The 16,458-nt window shown below is 43.2% G+C and overlaps 1 protein-coding gene across 1 annotated transcript in view; it reads right to left on the minus strand.

Moving 5' to 3' along the window:
* LOC115082151 (proline-serine-threonine phosphatase-interacting protein 2-like) overlaps window positions 1-16,458 on the minus strand; it is a gene marked incomplete at its 5' end in the record, with an annotated part of 89,666 nt that overhangs the window by 53,098 nt on the left and 20,110 nt on the right. Inside the window, 3 exons of the mRNA XM_029586411.1 lie at window positions 752-797; window positions 2,163-2,261; window positions 3,123-3,185. Coding sequence (XP_029442271.1) covers window positions 752-797; window positions 2,163-2,261; window positions 3,123-3,185 — 208 coding nt within the window. The remainder of the gene's footprint in view (window positions 1-751; window positions 798-2,162; window positions 2,262-3,122; window positions 3,186-16,458) is intronic.

A 16,458-nucleotide genomic window follows, 5' to 3' on the forward strand; every position in this document is an offset into this window, starting at 1 on the left:
CAGAGCAGAGCTCCTCGGAGGTGAGGTCAGCCTGCTTTTTCTCAGCAGTTGCACTTTGGTCGCCTCCCTTCTGGCCTGGTGCCCGCCCCCCCCCCCCCCCCGTGATGGTCTCGGAGATCCCTAGGGTTCCATGGACCCCAGGGTGGGAACCATTGATCTAAGAGTCTTAGGGGCTGATTCACTAAGGTTTTCTTCCATTCTGGCTCTACAAGAAAAGACTTAAATGAATCAGGCCCTTGATGAAGCCAATTTTTTCCATTTAATATTAATGTGCTTTTTGCTCTTTGGGGGGGGGGGGAAGGGGGGAATGGAAGTGGTGTTAAATTTGATGACCAGTTGACACCGAAGTCTTCCATGCATGGACGAGGCAGATACAGCCCAGCATAGACCAGCCCGGTTCCTCACGCTGCGCCAGGGACGAGAAGGGCAGTACGAACCCCCAGAGTGTCAATAGCTGGCTTCTCTCTCGACCAACCTCTCAACTGACCAGCTGTGGTCAGTTCAGAGGATGGTTTCAGAGGTGTTTCCCCCCCCCCCCCCCCCCCCCCCCCCGACAGCTGCACTAAGCCCGGAAACAAATCTTCCATTGGCCGTTCACGGGAGGAAAATAACAAAAGCGGCAGCAGGAATGGCACAACCTCCAGAATACAGCATCGACGAAAAGGAGAGAGGGAGAGCGATTTCATTGCAAGGCAACAAGCCGAAGCTGGTAACCCCTTCAAGACTGCCGTGATGTCCTCTTAATACTCACCGGAGTCTTCTGCTGCCACCTTCGCCTGAGCCAGCTTAGTGAACAGCTGAAAGCAGAGAGAACACAATGTCACTCTTTGACGGCTCTCGGGGTCTGAGCCCTTTGGATGCCTGGTGGCTCTGCGCTCGAAAGCCTTTACAAGGGTTAACATTCACGCTTCACACAAGGTACTCCTACAGCTTCCCAACTTTCTAAGAGGTCGAGGCCTCAGTAGTGAGGAAGCTGATTTCTTGGGTATTTTCATCAAAATATGGCTGTCTCTTTCCCTTGACACTGTTCAGAAAATATTAATCTAAACCCATAACGGTGGCTCTTTTGACACAGAAGTATTTAAATGGCATTCCATATCCCAAAGAGAGGGGGAAAGCAAATATGATTACAAAAACTTGTATAACTGAAAAAAAAAAATTGGATAAAATTAGCAGAAACTATGTCTGAGAAATTGCACTTCCCGAAAATATGTATAAAAATTCCCATGTGCACGCATAGCATGTGGTTTGATGAACCCGCAGGGCCCTTGGAAAATTGTCCTGGGGGTTGTGCCTGTGGAAGCGGGACGGGGAAATCATTTACCCGTGCACTTCTGCTTTTTGAAAGTATGCAGCTAAATGTACAGACGCCGGCTCCCCAGCAGGAGGAGGTGTGGGCGCGTAGGCCATGCAGGGATCCGCCGTGCACCAGCCAGTTTTCAAAGCAGGACTTGCGCGCTGATGTCCACTGTAAACATTCGGGCTGTTATAAAATTACCCTCAAAAAGAAACACGTAGTAAGCTCTCCCAATTTACTGCGCTAGTGTATCTATCCCCAAAGAAATTCAGTATTTAATTATTAACTTTGCATTTTGGATCCCTGCACCTCAGTGTGTACCCATCCAGACCTTCCCGTTCCCGCCACAGACAGGCATGCCCTTCCTCTCCCTCTTTCTTCATACTTCATTAACTCTCCCTCCACAGTCAGCCTCTTCTCTCTCTCACTCTACTCTCCCTCCACAGACAGCCTCTTCTCTCTCTCTCTACTCTCCCTCCACAGACACCTCCCTCTCTCTCTAGGCTTCAAAGACAGCCCCTCACTCCCTCTTTAAATCTTCAGACACACCCTCCTTCCACCCTTTATCTTTCCCAGATGACCCTCTCACTCCTCTCCCCCCACCTCAGCTCAGTAGTTACAGGTACACCCTCATTTCTCAAATGGGAGGAAAGGCGGTGTTAAATGCACAGAGCTTGTGTTTTCCTCAGGGCCACGCTGAGAGCGGTATTCCAGCCCAGCTATCGGTTCAATCTGCAGGTCTGCTTTTACAGAAAGAAAGGAGCACGAAAGCCGCTCTCATATTCCCTCACTAATGTCCTTTTTGGTCTAGCTACAAATTATGTTCCGGGCTGAGTCAAGTGGCTGTTGCTTTCTTTCTCCGTACCTTTTCTTGTTGCTTTTGATTCACCATGTTTGCATTGCGGCTCACAGCCTGCTCGGCTTCATCTTTCTCTCTGCACCTCTGTCCGTAGGTTCTCTTTGCCTGTACAGTTCGGAAGAAGATGATACAACGTAGATACAAAAAAAACCCGGAGCTTTTTACATGATTTTTATCTTTGTACATTTTGATTTAATGATATTTTAATTGTACTAATAATTGTTGTTCCCTGCTTGAACATTTTGTGGCAAAACATGATTATAAACTGAAATAGATAAAGTCACAAAAGAATTAGACACCACCAAGGTCAGTTCCTCAGGCAATGTCCAAAGGATCCCTTAGTGGTTTCAAAAATTTGCATCTTTAAGCATTTGTTAACCTTAGCAAGTAGAATTAATTTGGATACAAAACCAACAGCATAGAGAATCTCATCTGCCAGGCTGTTGAGTGCATACAAAGGGCCTTGAGATATCCTTGTGCACAAAACTCCCAGCCTGAGGGGAAGAGAGATCCAAGTCTTCCCCAACACCCCCCTTCCCCTCCAAAGCAGAAAGCAGGAGAGTTTCACCCTGATTTCACAGCGCCACTAACTCAGACCAAACCAGAACCTATGGGTCCTGCGCCGCCCTCAGGCAGCTCAGCTCAACTTGTGGCTTCTGAGCCAGGCTGAGGGGAGGGCGCTGCCTCTGAAGCAGGTAACTGTACAGCAAGATTTCTGCCCAAAGCTACAGGAGGGTGATGCTGACATCACAAGATCTTGTCCCACTCACCCCAACCTAGAGAGCTGGACGCAAGCTTCAGGATCAGACTGTGATTTTACTTTTTTTTTTCCATTTTGATTTCATTTGTTGATTTTCCTTACTATGCCTTCAAAATGAACTAAATGATATTCACAAAATGCAATTACAAAATAAATAGGCCTCTCTCACTACAAAAGATCATCACCTAGCTTAGTTAATGACTTACTTCCATTGTTTTCTTGTACTGCATTAATTTCTGCTTCTGTACGGTCTCCATTATGCTCTCCGTCTGGGAAAAGAACAAGATCTATATTAATGCACAGAGCCAAGGACCCCAAAGGGGACAGAGGGGCTGACTGGGCAGTGCAATGTTGCTCTTGAGGATCCAGATTCAGAATCTGAAGTTAGTTTCTTAGGAAAAATGAAGGCAACAAATTTCAATCAGTGGAAATCCTGGAACAAAAATATTCCATGTCCTCAGCACCTGGGAGGCAGAGATTCAGAAACCATTTAAACAGCAAAGTGGAGACATTTGAAGCTGTATGCGGCTAAATTTTAGCCGCATAGATTTTAACTGCATAAATTGGGGGCAGTCCAGGGGTGGGTGGGAGGTGTTTGGGGGCGGGCTGGAGTTAGCTAACTCTGGTCACATCGTAGGACTGTTCTAAAGTTAGCCGGAAATACTTATCCATGTGTGGGCATTTTTTTTTTTTGCGCAAGCAATACTGTTAAAATCAGCCTCTTAGGATTTAAAAGCAGCTTCGGAAAAGATGAGCTTTTAAAATGGATTTGAATACGGCCAGAAAGGGAACCTGACACATGGACTCTGGAAGTCATATTCCAGGCATAAGGCACAGAGAGATGGAACGTGCAGAGTCAGGAGTTAGCAGAGGAGAAGAAGGGCACAGGCAGAAGCGACTTGCCGAGATGGACAAAGAACCAATGTTCTTCACTGCACAGCTAGTTTTCCTCATTTCAGTCAACATCCAACCTCCAGATCGAAGGCGGAAACACACGAGTGCTGTTTGCTAAGCTAATATGCTACTGCAACTTAATTATTGTAATTTATCATAGTTTCACAGATAAGTCCTCCCTTGGGAAGGTACAAACATTCTCAGTCAAACTGCTAATCAGTCAAAGCTAGCAAGAGGCCACGAGCAGCCACAAGTAGCTTCACTGCAGTCCATCCAGAACCTTTCCAAGCTATTAAACCAGTTTTCAAGAAACGCAGAAGCAAAGGTCCTACCAACTCAAATACTAAAACCTCAGGCACTGTTTCCTCTTGGATGTATGGCGTATCATATGTCAGGACCGAGCTTCCACAAATAACAGTAATTACAATCTCCTAATTAAAAGAAGTCCAATACTTCCCCCATTTGCAAACTTATTTATTTATTTATTTTATTTAACATTTTTATATACCGGGATTCATGCAAAATTTGCATATCGTCTCAGTTTACATTGTAACTGAAAAACAAGCATGAGAGAATGCTAATTACATAGAACAGGGCATAAAACTTGGGACAGAATACGTGGGGAAAAACTTGGAACATAATAGAAGAAAAATGAAAATTTATCTTATTATAATATGTGATATTATAATCACATATTATAATAAGGGATGGACATATTATAATAAGGGATGTCCATCCCAGTCACAGCAGCAGCCAGCATAAAATTTCATGCCAGGAAATATTCTCTGAAGCTGACATGGTCTGCATTTTGGCCAAAGCGCCAGTTTCATGGAAAATCTGCAACCACCATGGTGCTTCACAATTACAGATTTCTCCATGAAACCGGCGCTTTCACCAAAACACGTCGGCTTTAGATAGTAGTGGACTGGTTTTGATTACTGGACTGTAATGACTGTTAAATGTGGAGGCTGGGTCTGCTGAACCTGCACTATCACTAGCTTCACTTATATGAATTAATATTATATTAAAATGGGGAAGTCAGGACTGTAATATCAGGGATTTCGTATCCCATATCTTATTTGTGATACCTTATCTTTCCCCCGACTTGCATGATACTACTTTTACATCCAGAAAAAAAAAAAGAGTGCTTGAAGTTTCATTATTTGAGTTTGTAAGACCACTGTTTTTGCCCCTGGATTGACTTTTGTGGTTATATATTAGTTTTAATCTGTCTGTTCTACATTATAATTCAGCATTTATTAACAGACAGTACTGGATGGTAACAGACTTCCATAAAACACATACCAAAACATTTTTCCTGGACATAAGTTGAGCTAAAACTTTGATCTGAGTGGCATATGCCTACGATCAAGAACCCCAAAGGTCTCCACGAAGTCACTGGCCTTCCTTGCCGGACAAACCACACGATTTTTTATATCGTGCCGACACTCATCTTGTGACCTTTCAAAGACAAATTATTCACGTCCTTTGGCAATAGGAACTGTTTAGAGTTTGGGGGAAGACTGCTTAGATATCTTGTAAATTGAAAAAGAGTCCGAACAAGATGTCTCTCACAAGACATTACTGGTCCCTAGGAATTCAAGCTTCATTTTACCACAAATGAAGCAAGAGTTTTCAGAACTGAACGATGTGTCTCTTAGCTGGGTATTTCTCTGGGTGGGAAGGGCAGGAAATGAAAGAGGGATTCAAAACCCAAACTGAAGGCACTGGATGGAAAGAGAAGTAAGGGAAGGGAAATGAAGGGAGGAAATGGAAGTGGTAAATCCGTGTACATTATGAGCACAACTTTCAAAGCCATTTACCCATGTAAAGTGACTTAGCGGAAAAGTGCCCTTCACCGCCCGATTAAAAGGATTTCACAGCGCATGTTCCCGGGGCAAAAACGAGAGCCAGGAAAAAGAGCAGGTAACAGAGCTAGGGAAAGAAGCAGACTGGGCTGGCCCTGTGGCTCGGCGGTAGTGTTCTGCGCCGCTATTCAGAAAACTTAGATTCCCAGACCTGCCTTTCACTTCCCTGGGCCAACTGAGGCTGAGGACACTGTGGAGACAGCATTCATGGCCTCTGGGAGGGAGGGAGTCCCACTTATTTTTCAGCAGGAACACTTAACTGCTGGAACTAGGGTTCATGCATTCCAGTTCCGGAGGGACTCATGGTGTGTGGCGCCAAGCCAAAGATAATCACTGTAACAGCTGAGCTAGAGAAGGTTAGAAAATTAGGGGAAATACCCCAGATAGTTGCAAATGAAGGCTCATGGAACTGTGGCCCAATAGAGGTAGGTTCCAATTGAAGTCAAAGCCCAAAGGAGCAGAAGGAAACAGCTGGATCAAAAAAAAAATACAATCTAAAAACAAGAAGAGGCAGACTAACATTCTGAGGTGTCTTCTAGCTAGTGCTGCTTCTTTAACATGAAAACAACAGCAGCCTCTTCACCCAGGAGAGATGTCTCCTGTTCCATATTTCTTCTCTCCTAGACACCCTCTCATGTGTTACCATGGATTAAAATGTGGAAATATGTGTTAGGAGAGTCACTTAGATATGCAGCTTGTCCACCTTGTCAAATGAATGCATTGTAAATATTTGTTATATGTTATGTGAATCGCCTTGAGACTATGGAGGAAAGGCAAGTAGGAATGTCAACAAGAAGATAAAATAAAATACAATAAATTTACGGGTTTGCCTTATGGCAATTTCTTTTTCCTGCTGAACAAGTCAGTCTAAACTTGATTTATTATTAACTGTACGTTTACTTCCCATGCAGTTATCACATGTAGCACAGATTACAGCAAAGCTTCCTAGGATGCCCTTAAAGAAACAGGGGGCCAGGCCAATCGCCGAATGCTATCCATCCAGAATTAAGCCGTGTAGTTACTCTGTCCAAGGGAATAAAAGGCTTGAAAGCCAGTCACAAAAGTGTTAGGCAATTACCTACACCCAGAAGCAGGGCTAGAACTTAATATTTTTTGGGGAGGTGGGGCTCCAAGGTTAACGTGGTTGGGCACTGTAGACAGACCTGCCCCTTACTCCATTTTATGTGGGGCTTCATTGCAGTGGCTACAAAGCCCTTTAAGTTTCTAGCAACACACTGTATCTCCTGTCCCTGCACTCTCCCCCTGCCCTGTGTCTCTGCTGTTTTGCACGCTCCCTCTGAAGTTAAGGCAGCTGCTTTATACAAGTGTTCATTTCTTAGGCTGCGGAAGAGCCATAATGTAAATAGGCTTCCACTCAGCCCAGGCATTCCTGAACTTTGAAGGACATGAGAGAAGGGGGGATAAATATTTACCTGTCAAAAGTAAACAAAGACATTGATGGCCTCAGACCTTTTGATATGTCTAGCCCAAGGGCAATGGTGATTCCCCATTCAAGTTAGCTCCCTTAAAGGTGCAGGGGATCATGGACTGGCAGTTATCCCAGTGCCTCCAGGCCCTCTAACTGCTGCACCTTTAAGGGAGCGATTCAGATGGGATATGATCCTGCTGCTCTGGGGTGGGGGGGCCTGAGCCAAATATAAGAGAGCGCAGACCCCCTGAGGTCGCTCGTGTCCAAAGCCCGGCCAGTAACTTTCTGCAAGACCTTCCAGCTACAGCCTTGATAGAGTCCCCTAGATCTGTCTTACCTGCCTCTCAGCTGGGCACTTTGCTTAGACAAGAAGGACTGAAAGGGAAGACAGGCATCAACTGGGAGCCTATAGAAAATGCACAGGAACCTTCATTTTCTGTTTTTATTTTTCCTGTGAATTTATCAGGGTTTATTTTTACAAGAATAAAAATCGGGAGAAAAATCAATGGGAAAAAAAATGTACTCATTCTTCCAGGTGAATATTGGAGCTTAGTCTGCTGACCAGAAAAGTGAGGACAGAGAAATGGAGATGGGGAGATGCTGAAGGGGGGAGAAGGGGCGAGAACAAGGAGGAGTGGGGATATGGAGAGAGCTGAGATGCTTAAAGAGAGAGGGGATGGGGATAGAGGTGGGTTGCTAAAGAGAAACAGGAAGGTCTGAAGAGGAGGCAGGAGAAATAGAGAAGAGGTGTGTGGGGTCCAAGAAGAGAGGTCTGTCCCCGAGAAAAGCAATGAAGGCTCTGCAGCCTCAACATAATTTATGGTACTAGGTTGGGCCTATTGAGCCTTTGTGGGTTTTCTTGTGGGGGGGTAGGGGTACAGATAGGAGTAGCAGAAGGAAGGAGGTGAGAGCAAGAGGAGGGGGTGGGAGAAGGAGAGAGCAGAAGTGAGAGGAGGTAGAGGAGCTCCCCCCAACAAAAACGATGACCAAGCCTCTCTTCTCAGCCCCCCTTTCTTCTTGCCCCCAGCAATCTCTTCCAGCTTCCCACCTCCTTTTCTCCTTCAGCCCACCCTCTCTCCGCTTAATCCCACACCCACTTACACTCAACCCTGCCCCATCCATCCTCTCCCAAAACTTTCTCTCCCCCTTGTATCCACCTCCCTTTTCCCTACCCTCACTCACCCTCGTTTACACTTTCACAATCCCCTCATTTGATTATTCTGAATCCCCCCACCCACCTTCACTCATACCCCCACAATCTCTTAACTCCCTCCCTCGCACAGTCCCGTCCCTCACTCTCTTCTCTCCCAATCACCCCCACCCCCCAGGTGCTGCTGCCAGGCCATCACCCACCTCCTAAAGGATCATGGCCTTGCAAGGCCTCGGGTCTCTTCCTACTCCATGGCTGTCGGCACCTGATGACGTTATTCAGGCGCCGGCAGCCGTGGAGCAGGAAGACTGACAGAGGCGCTGCAAGGTCAGCACTGCGAGTGGCCAGGATCGGGGAGGGGGGGGGGGAGTAGTGGCAGCAGAAGCAGTGGCAGTCACCTTAGGTCATGGGGTTGCGCCAGGTCAAAGGCTTCGATTTTGCTATGCCTGTTGCCATGGTCCCTGCAGCTGCCCCACTTCCAGTGCCTTCCAACCTGGGAATTTATGGGTGAAAAATCTATTTAAAAAAATGCAACAGAAATAAAACTGGGCAGACTGGATGTGATTTATGGTTCTTATCTGCAGTCATATGCTATGTTTCTCTAAGCCAACCTGTTTCAGAAGGACCTGTCTGCCACCTCCTACTGCAAACCACATTGCTACAGAATATCCTGTTTTCCGCTGCCCTGACAATCTCTCTGCACTCAACAACCTATCCTGAGCTTGGCTTCACTCTGTTCCTTGAGAAATATAACCTACAAATGTACACATCCGCAGCTTGTCTACTACCCTTTATTCATCAGAGAGCACTTGGAGTACGACTCGGCTTACGTACTTTGCTCAAAGCAACAGAGGTCTCCATTGAAAAGGTTTCCCCGGCTAAGTTTGAACATAGGAAGGTGCAAGAAGGACATTCTGGAGGATAAATGTAGGATTTTAGGTAGAAAATTGAAATCCAGAACCTCTAGGGGAGCCTTCTCAGAAATGCTCCCCGTGCCATGCGCAGGACCCCAGAGGCAAGCCGAGCTCCGGAGTCTCAACGCATGGATGAGACGATGCAGCAGGGAAGAGGGTTTTAGGTTTGTTAGGACCTGAGGAACAGTTTGGGGATGGTGAGGGGCCCTATTTAGATGGGAAGGGCACCACCTTATCCGAGGTGAAACCCAACTGCTGGCACTAACGTTTATAAAGGAGGTAGGGCAGCTTTTAAAGTAAACCAAGGGGGAAAGCAGACGGTCGCATATTTCAGAGAAGGATATCTAATGATACACAACAGAGAAGTTACAATATCCTGATAGAGAGGTTGTGGTAAAGGATGAAGCTGCCCGTGTGGAATTCAATAAAGAGTAGGCAAATATGATGGATTCCAAATTACCTGTATCAACTACAAATAAGCAGATTGTAATTACAAATTTAAAAAATGTATTAAATTGTCTATATGTAAATACCGGAAGTCTAAAAGATAAGGACCGGATTTTCAAAAGCATTTACATGCTTAAAATTGGGTTTTACACATGTAAATGCACTTTCCTGAAGTGGGCTTTTGAAAATTGCTACAGTATATGCCATTGAATTGTCCATAGGATTTACTCGCATAAGTGCACTTTACTCGAATAAATGGCTTTTGAAAATTGCTACAACAGTATGTCACATTTACAAGTGTAACCCCTTTAAAAATTACCTCTCTTGATTGTACAGTGAATGTATGGCATTAAATTAAGATATAAACACAAGTATCTCAGATACCTGGTGGAAGAAGGATAACCAATGGGACAGTGTGATCCCAGGGCAAATCAAACTGGTTGGCACTATATGTTAAGGACGATACAGAGTCAAGCAGGATAAAAGTTCCACAAGAAACAAACTTCACTCTTGAATCCTTATGGGTAAAAATTCCAAGTGTGACTGGGAAGCATACAGTGGAGGAAGGGGGGGGGCGGGGTTTACTACTCCCCCCCTCTACTTTGCCAGAATGAGGAAACAGACTGTAAAATGCTAACAGAGATTAGACAGGCTAATACAATTGGCAACAAAATACTAATGGGAATTTCAAATATTCCAATATTTATTGGGTAAACAACCATTCAGAACATGCTAGGGAGATAAAGTTTCTAAATGCTATAAATGACTGCTTCATGCAGGAACTGGTCATGGAAACAGTGAGGAGGGGAACTACTTTTTTTTTTTTTTTGTATAAACAGTTTTATTGGAGTTAATCATAAACAATCCTACAAAATAAAAGTATTAACAACCATATAAACACCTTGGTATTTTGCTTTTTGAGTTTACTCCCTCACTTCATCCACCCCTCCCTTCCCTCCCACCCCCACACACATTGCTTAGCTGACATGAATTGGGTATTGCTAAAAGATGTGCATCAAAGTCCTCATAACTTTAGTAAGTGAGGGGAACTACTTTAGATCTCACTGGGGCAGAGGCCCTGTGCAAGGAGTAAAAGTAGTTGGTCCGCTTGTCAATTGTATCCAGTCAGATTTCCTGAGCCACAATGAGGAAATGGTTCAGTGTGAAAGATGTCTGCAGATTGAAACCCTCAGGAAAGAGGTGGCAGAACTCAAAGAGGAGACAGGAAAACTGAAAAGCATCCGGTAGGATGAGGACTACAATGATGACATGCTTATCAAGTCATCTAAGATGGAAAACTCAAGCAGAGTGGAAGGTGAAATAGTGGAAAGTGTTCTAAACATCAAAATCACAGAACATATAGAAAGACATGGTTTAATGGAACAAAGTCAGCATGGCTTTACCCAGGGCAAGTCTTGCCTCACAAATCTGCTTCACTTTTTTGAAGGAGTTAATAAACATGTGGATAAAGGTGAACCGGTAGATATAGTATACTTGGATTTTCAGAAGGCGTTTGACAAAGTTCCTCATGAGAGGTTTCTAGGAAAAGTAAAAAGTCATGGGATAGGTGGCGATGTCCTTTCGTGGATTGCAAACTGGCTAAAAGACAGGAAACAGAGAGTAGGATTAAATGGGCAATTTTCTCAGTGGGAGTGGACAGTGGAGTGCCTCAGGGATCTGTATTGGGACCCTTACTTTTCAATATATTTATAAATGATCTGGAAAGCAATACGATGAGTGAGATAATCAAATTTGCACATGACACAAAATTGTTCAGAGTAGTTAAATCACAAGCAGATTGTGATAAATTGCAGGAAGACCTTGTGAGACTGGAAAATTGGGCATCCAAATGGCAGATGAAATTTAATGTGGATAAGTGCAAGGTGATGCATATAGGGAAAAATAACCCATGCTATAATTACACAATGTTGGGTTCCATATTAGGTGCTACAACCCAAGAAAGAGATCTAGGTGTCATAGTGGATAACACATTGAAATCGTCGGTACAGTGTGCTGCGGCAGTCAAAAAAGCAAACAGAATGTTGGGAATTATTAGAAAGGGAATGGTGAATAAAACGGAAAATGTCATAATGCCTCTGTATCGCTCCATGGTGAGACCGCACCTTGAATATTGTGTACAATTCTGGTTGCCGCATCTCAAAAAAAGATATAATTGCGATGGAGAAGGTACAGAGAAGGGTTACCAAAATGATAAGGGGAATGGAACAACTCCCCTATGAGGAAAGACTAGAGAGGTTAGGACTTTTCAGCTTGGAGAAGAGACGACTGAGGGGGGATATGATAGAGGTGTTTAAAATCATGAGAGGTCTAGAACGGGTAGATGTGAATTGGTTATTTACTCTTTCGGATAGTAGAAAGACTAGGGAGCACTCCATGAAGTTAGCATGGGGCACATTTAAAACTAATCGGAGAAAGTTCTTTTTTACTCAACGCACAATTAAACTCTGGAATTTGTTGCCAGAGGATGTGGTTAGTGCAGTTAGTATAGCTGTGTTTAAAAAAGGATTGGATAAGTTCTTGGAGGAGAAGTCCATTACCTGCTATTAAGTTCACTTAGAGAATAGCCACTGCCATTAGCAATGGTTACATGGAATAGACTTAGTTTTTGGGTACTTGCCAGGTTCTTATGGCCTGGATTGGCCACTGTTGGAGACAGGATGCTGGGCTTGATGGACCCTTGGTCTGACCCAGTGTGGCATTTTCTTATGTTCTTATGATCCACCTGCTACTGGACGCTACACCACAGTTCCAATTTCCCTTGAACTGAAGAACCAGTATGCAGCCCTATAAGAGGAGGAGGTGATGTCATCCCATGATGGGGAGGAACCAGGACATGCAAACCCAAAAGTTGCGGGCACAGCAACCACTGCATCTAGGAGGCGGAGGGTAGAGGTTGTTGGTGACTCGCTTCTGAGGGGCATCCAGCTGCCGACCAGACACGTTGTCCCAAGAAGCGTGCTGTCTGCCAGGTGCCAAAATCCAAGACATTACTGAGAGATTGCCGAGATTGTCCTCAGGTTTTTGACCACTATCCTATGCTGCTCATCCATGTTGGCATGAATGATAGTGCAAGGTACTACACAGAGCGTATCAAAAGTGACTTCATAAGGTTGTCAACCAACAATACAAGATAATTGTTTAATGTTTTGCACTTTGCTTCTCAAAAGAAAGTGGCAGGGACAATTATATCCATGGATAGTGATAAAGCTTTTGACAGGGTTTCGTGGTCATACTTGTTCGTAGTGTTAAAATGTTTTGGATTTCCAGAGATGTCTCTTGGATAAAGGCACTATATACTATCCCCACTGCCAGAGTTCTATCAAATAGAACGCTTTCTGCCTCCTTCCGGATAGGCACAGGGACAAGGCAGGGGTGTTCCATGTCTCCCTTGCTATTTGATCTAGCTATAGAACCCTTAGCACAGGCTATAAGGAAGTCTAAAAAATATAGAGGGGGTTCTCATTTTATAACATGAGTCATAAGATTTCACTCTATGCAGATGATACCTTAATATATTTGACTAATTTGTCTAAATCTTTACCAGCATTGATGGTTCTCATAAAGCAGTTTAGTGAAATTTCAGGGTACGTCATCAATTCTAAATCTGAGCTATTGATGGTAGGCCCAACTAGGAAACATCAGCAAGAGCTAGATAACTTTCGGGAATCTGATGAAGGGTTCAAGTACCTGGGAATTTGGGTCTCTTAAGACTTATGTGAAATTGTATAAAGATAACTACCCATCAATATTTCAGAGGATAAAGGTGAAGTTATAGAACTGGTCCTCATTGCCAATTTCACTTTTGGGTTGTGTTAATTTGATAAAGATGGCCATTTTACCAAGATTGATATATCCCTTTATGCATCTACCTTGCGATGTACCCATGAAAGCCTCCGAGGAGAGATATCTAGTTTTGTTTGGAAGGGTAAGCCACTGCAGCTTAAAAATGATGAAATGGTCAAACCAAGAGAGATAGAAGGCCTCAAATTGCCAAACTTTCAATGATAATATTGGCCTTGCAGGATTGCATGCTTGCGAACGGTGGCTGGGGATAGATCCCCCAGAGTCGGCTTTCAACAGATGTAGGAGGGGTGAGAGATTGTAGTTTAGGCTCTTTGTTACATATGCAGCCTACAGCCAATAATAGTTGCCAACTTGTACGGGGTCAACTAATATTAGCCCACACACTTCAAGTGTGGAGATCAATTGAGTATTGCAACATTGGCTGTTCAGAGATCTTATATGTCATCATCATGAAATCCTGATCTTTCAAAACATATTTTTTCGCCAGATATGGAGAAGTGGAAAGAATAAGGACTTAGATTTCTTGGGTAGTTAATAGAGGATGGTAGATTTAAAACCTTCACTGAACTGATGAGTGAGTTTCAGATACTGGGCTCAACACAGCATTTATATTTACAGTTGAGAAAAGACCTGTCACAATCTAAAATTAATTTTGAAGATCTAGAAGAATGTGAGGGCATAGAAAGGGTGTTATGTTGCAAAAAAAGAACAAAATATTAGATATCTGTCTTGTATATCACTATTAGATAAGAGCTCTGTGAAGCTGAAACAGTGGCTAAATTAATCCGGCAATGGAATACTGACCCAAATGCTGATTTAGATGAACAAGAATGGAAATCCATACAGAAAGCTGCAAGAAATATCTCTATTTGTAATAAGGATCAAGAACTGCTTTATAAATTACTGCATCAAATGTATCATACACCTGTATTCTTTGCTAGATTCAGCAATGTAAGTTAGTTATGCTGGAGGGGATGTGAGCTACCTGGAACATATTTCCATATGTGGTGGGAATGTGTTGAAATGCAGAATTTTTGGTTAGAAATTACCGACTGCATCTCAAGCACATGCAAACATCAGATAACAGTAAATGTAACTTTGTATTTGCTGGGGAAATAAATGAGATAAGAGGGGAAGCAAGAAACTGGTTGAGAATATGTTGCATGCTGCTCGATTTACAATAGCTCATCAATGAAAATGTGGCCCCTCAAGACATTGCTGGGATATGAAACTCACTGAGATAGCCATATACTTGAAAAACTGTCTTACATGCTTCGTAATAGGACAGAATTTTATAATCAGATATGGGGTCTATATTGGACTTGCTATGGAGATGAAATAAGTAATTGATTCCTGAAGTTAGAAAGTATTATTTGTATAGATAGATAGCAGAGTGAATCGATTTGGATGAGACCTGTTTTTTTCTGCTGTGCCAATTGTGTAATCTATCTGCAGTATTTATTTATTTATTTATTTAAATTTCTTATATACCGGCATTCGCGATGGGAGTCGCATCATGCCGGTTTACAAATAACAAGGTGTGACAAAAGAATAAATACTTAATAACTTAAAACATTAACATGTGATAGAAGAATAAGGTAGCAGTTACAATAAAACAGGGATAAAATGCAACTTGGAATGTAGAGAAGGCAAAAGAGAGATTAACAATGAGATAACAAAAGAATAACCAAGGTAAATAAAACCTGCCAAATTAAAAAAGAAAGAACATTATTGAGTTGTCAAAGGTTGTTGATTACCCTGACGGGAGTTCTTAGTTGCTTGAGTTGAGAGTGGGTTCAGTTGGTATCTGGAAAGGCTTTCAAGAATAGCCAGGTTTTAAGTCTTTTTCTGAAAGTGGGGAGGCAAGGTTCCTGTCTCAGTTCTGGTGGGATGGAATTCCACAAGGTAGGTCCTGCTGTAGAGAAAGCCCTGTCTCTGAGAGTCCTATGGTTAAAGGTTTTTGCAGGAGGCACCTGTAATGAGTCTCTGTAGGACTCTGATAGGTCTGATGGAGGTATGTTTTTTAAATGGGATTTGGAGGTTAAGCGGAGAGAGTTGATGGAATGCTTTGTAGGTAGTAATGGATTTATATAAGATTCTATAGTGCACTGGCAGCCAATGTAAGTCTTTGAGAATCGGAGATATGTGGTCTCTTCTTCTTGTGTTTGTCAAAATTCTGGCCGCCGTGTTCTGAACCATCTGAAGAGATTTAGTATGAGAAGACGGGAGACCTAATAGAATAGAATTGCAATAATCTAACTTAGAGAAGATTATTGATTGCAAAACTGTTCTGTAATCGTGGAAATGGAAAAGTGGTTTGATTCTTTTTAAGACGTGTAATTTATAAAAGCAGTCCTTCGTGGTTTGATTAATAAAAGATTTTAGATTTAGCCGATTGTCGATAATGGCTCCTAGGTCTCTTACATGTGAAGTTTGAAAGCCGGTTGGTGGATTTGAGGTGAGGTTACTGTTTTCAGGGGAAATTATGAGGACTTCGGTTTTTGCGGAATTTAAGATTAGATTTAGACTGGAGAGGAGGTTGTCAATATTTTGAAGACAGTTTTCCCAGATTTTGATAGTTTTTGTAAGGGATTCTTTGATAGGGATGACAATCTGGACGTCATCTGCATATAGAAAGTATTTGAGGTTCAGATTGGTTAATAGTTGACATAGGGGTAGGAGGTAAATGTTAAAGAGCGTGGGGGAGAGAGAGGAGCCCTGTGGAACACCTAGCGAGGAAGGGTAAAACTGTGATTCTTTGTTATGTATTTTGACTTTATATCCTCTGTTTCCCAAGAATGATTTGAACCAGGCAAGAGCAGAGCCTGTAATTCCGATGTTCGCTAGTTGATTTAGGAGAAGGGAGTGATTCACGGTGTCAAAGGCCGCCGATAGGTCGAGGAGTATCAGCAAGTAGGCGTGACCTTTATCGAGGCCCATGATGAGGTAATCTGTCAGAGATATGAGGAGTGATTCTGTACTTAAAGATTTTCGGAAGCCGTATTGAGTGGGGAA

The sequence above is a fragment of the Rhinatrema bivittatum genome, unplaced genomic scaffold, assembly GCF_901001135.1.
Source record: "Rhinatrema bivittatum unplaced genomic scaffold, aRhiBiv1.1, whole genome shotgun sequence".
Taxonomy (NCBI): Eukaryota; Metazoa; Chordata; class Amphibia; order Gymnophiona; family Rhinatrematidae; genus Rhinatrema; species Rhinatrema bivittatum.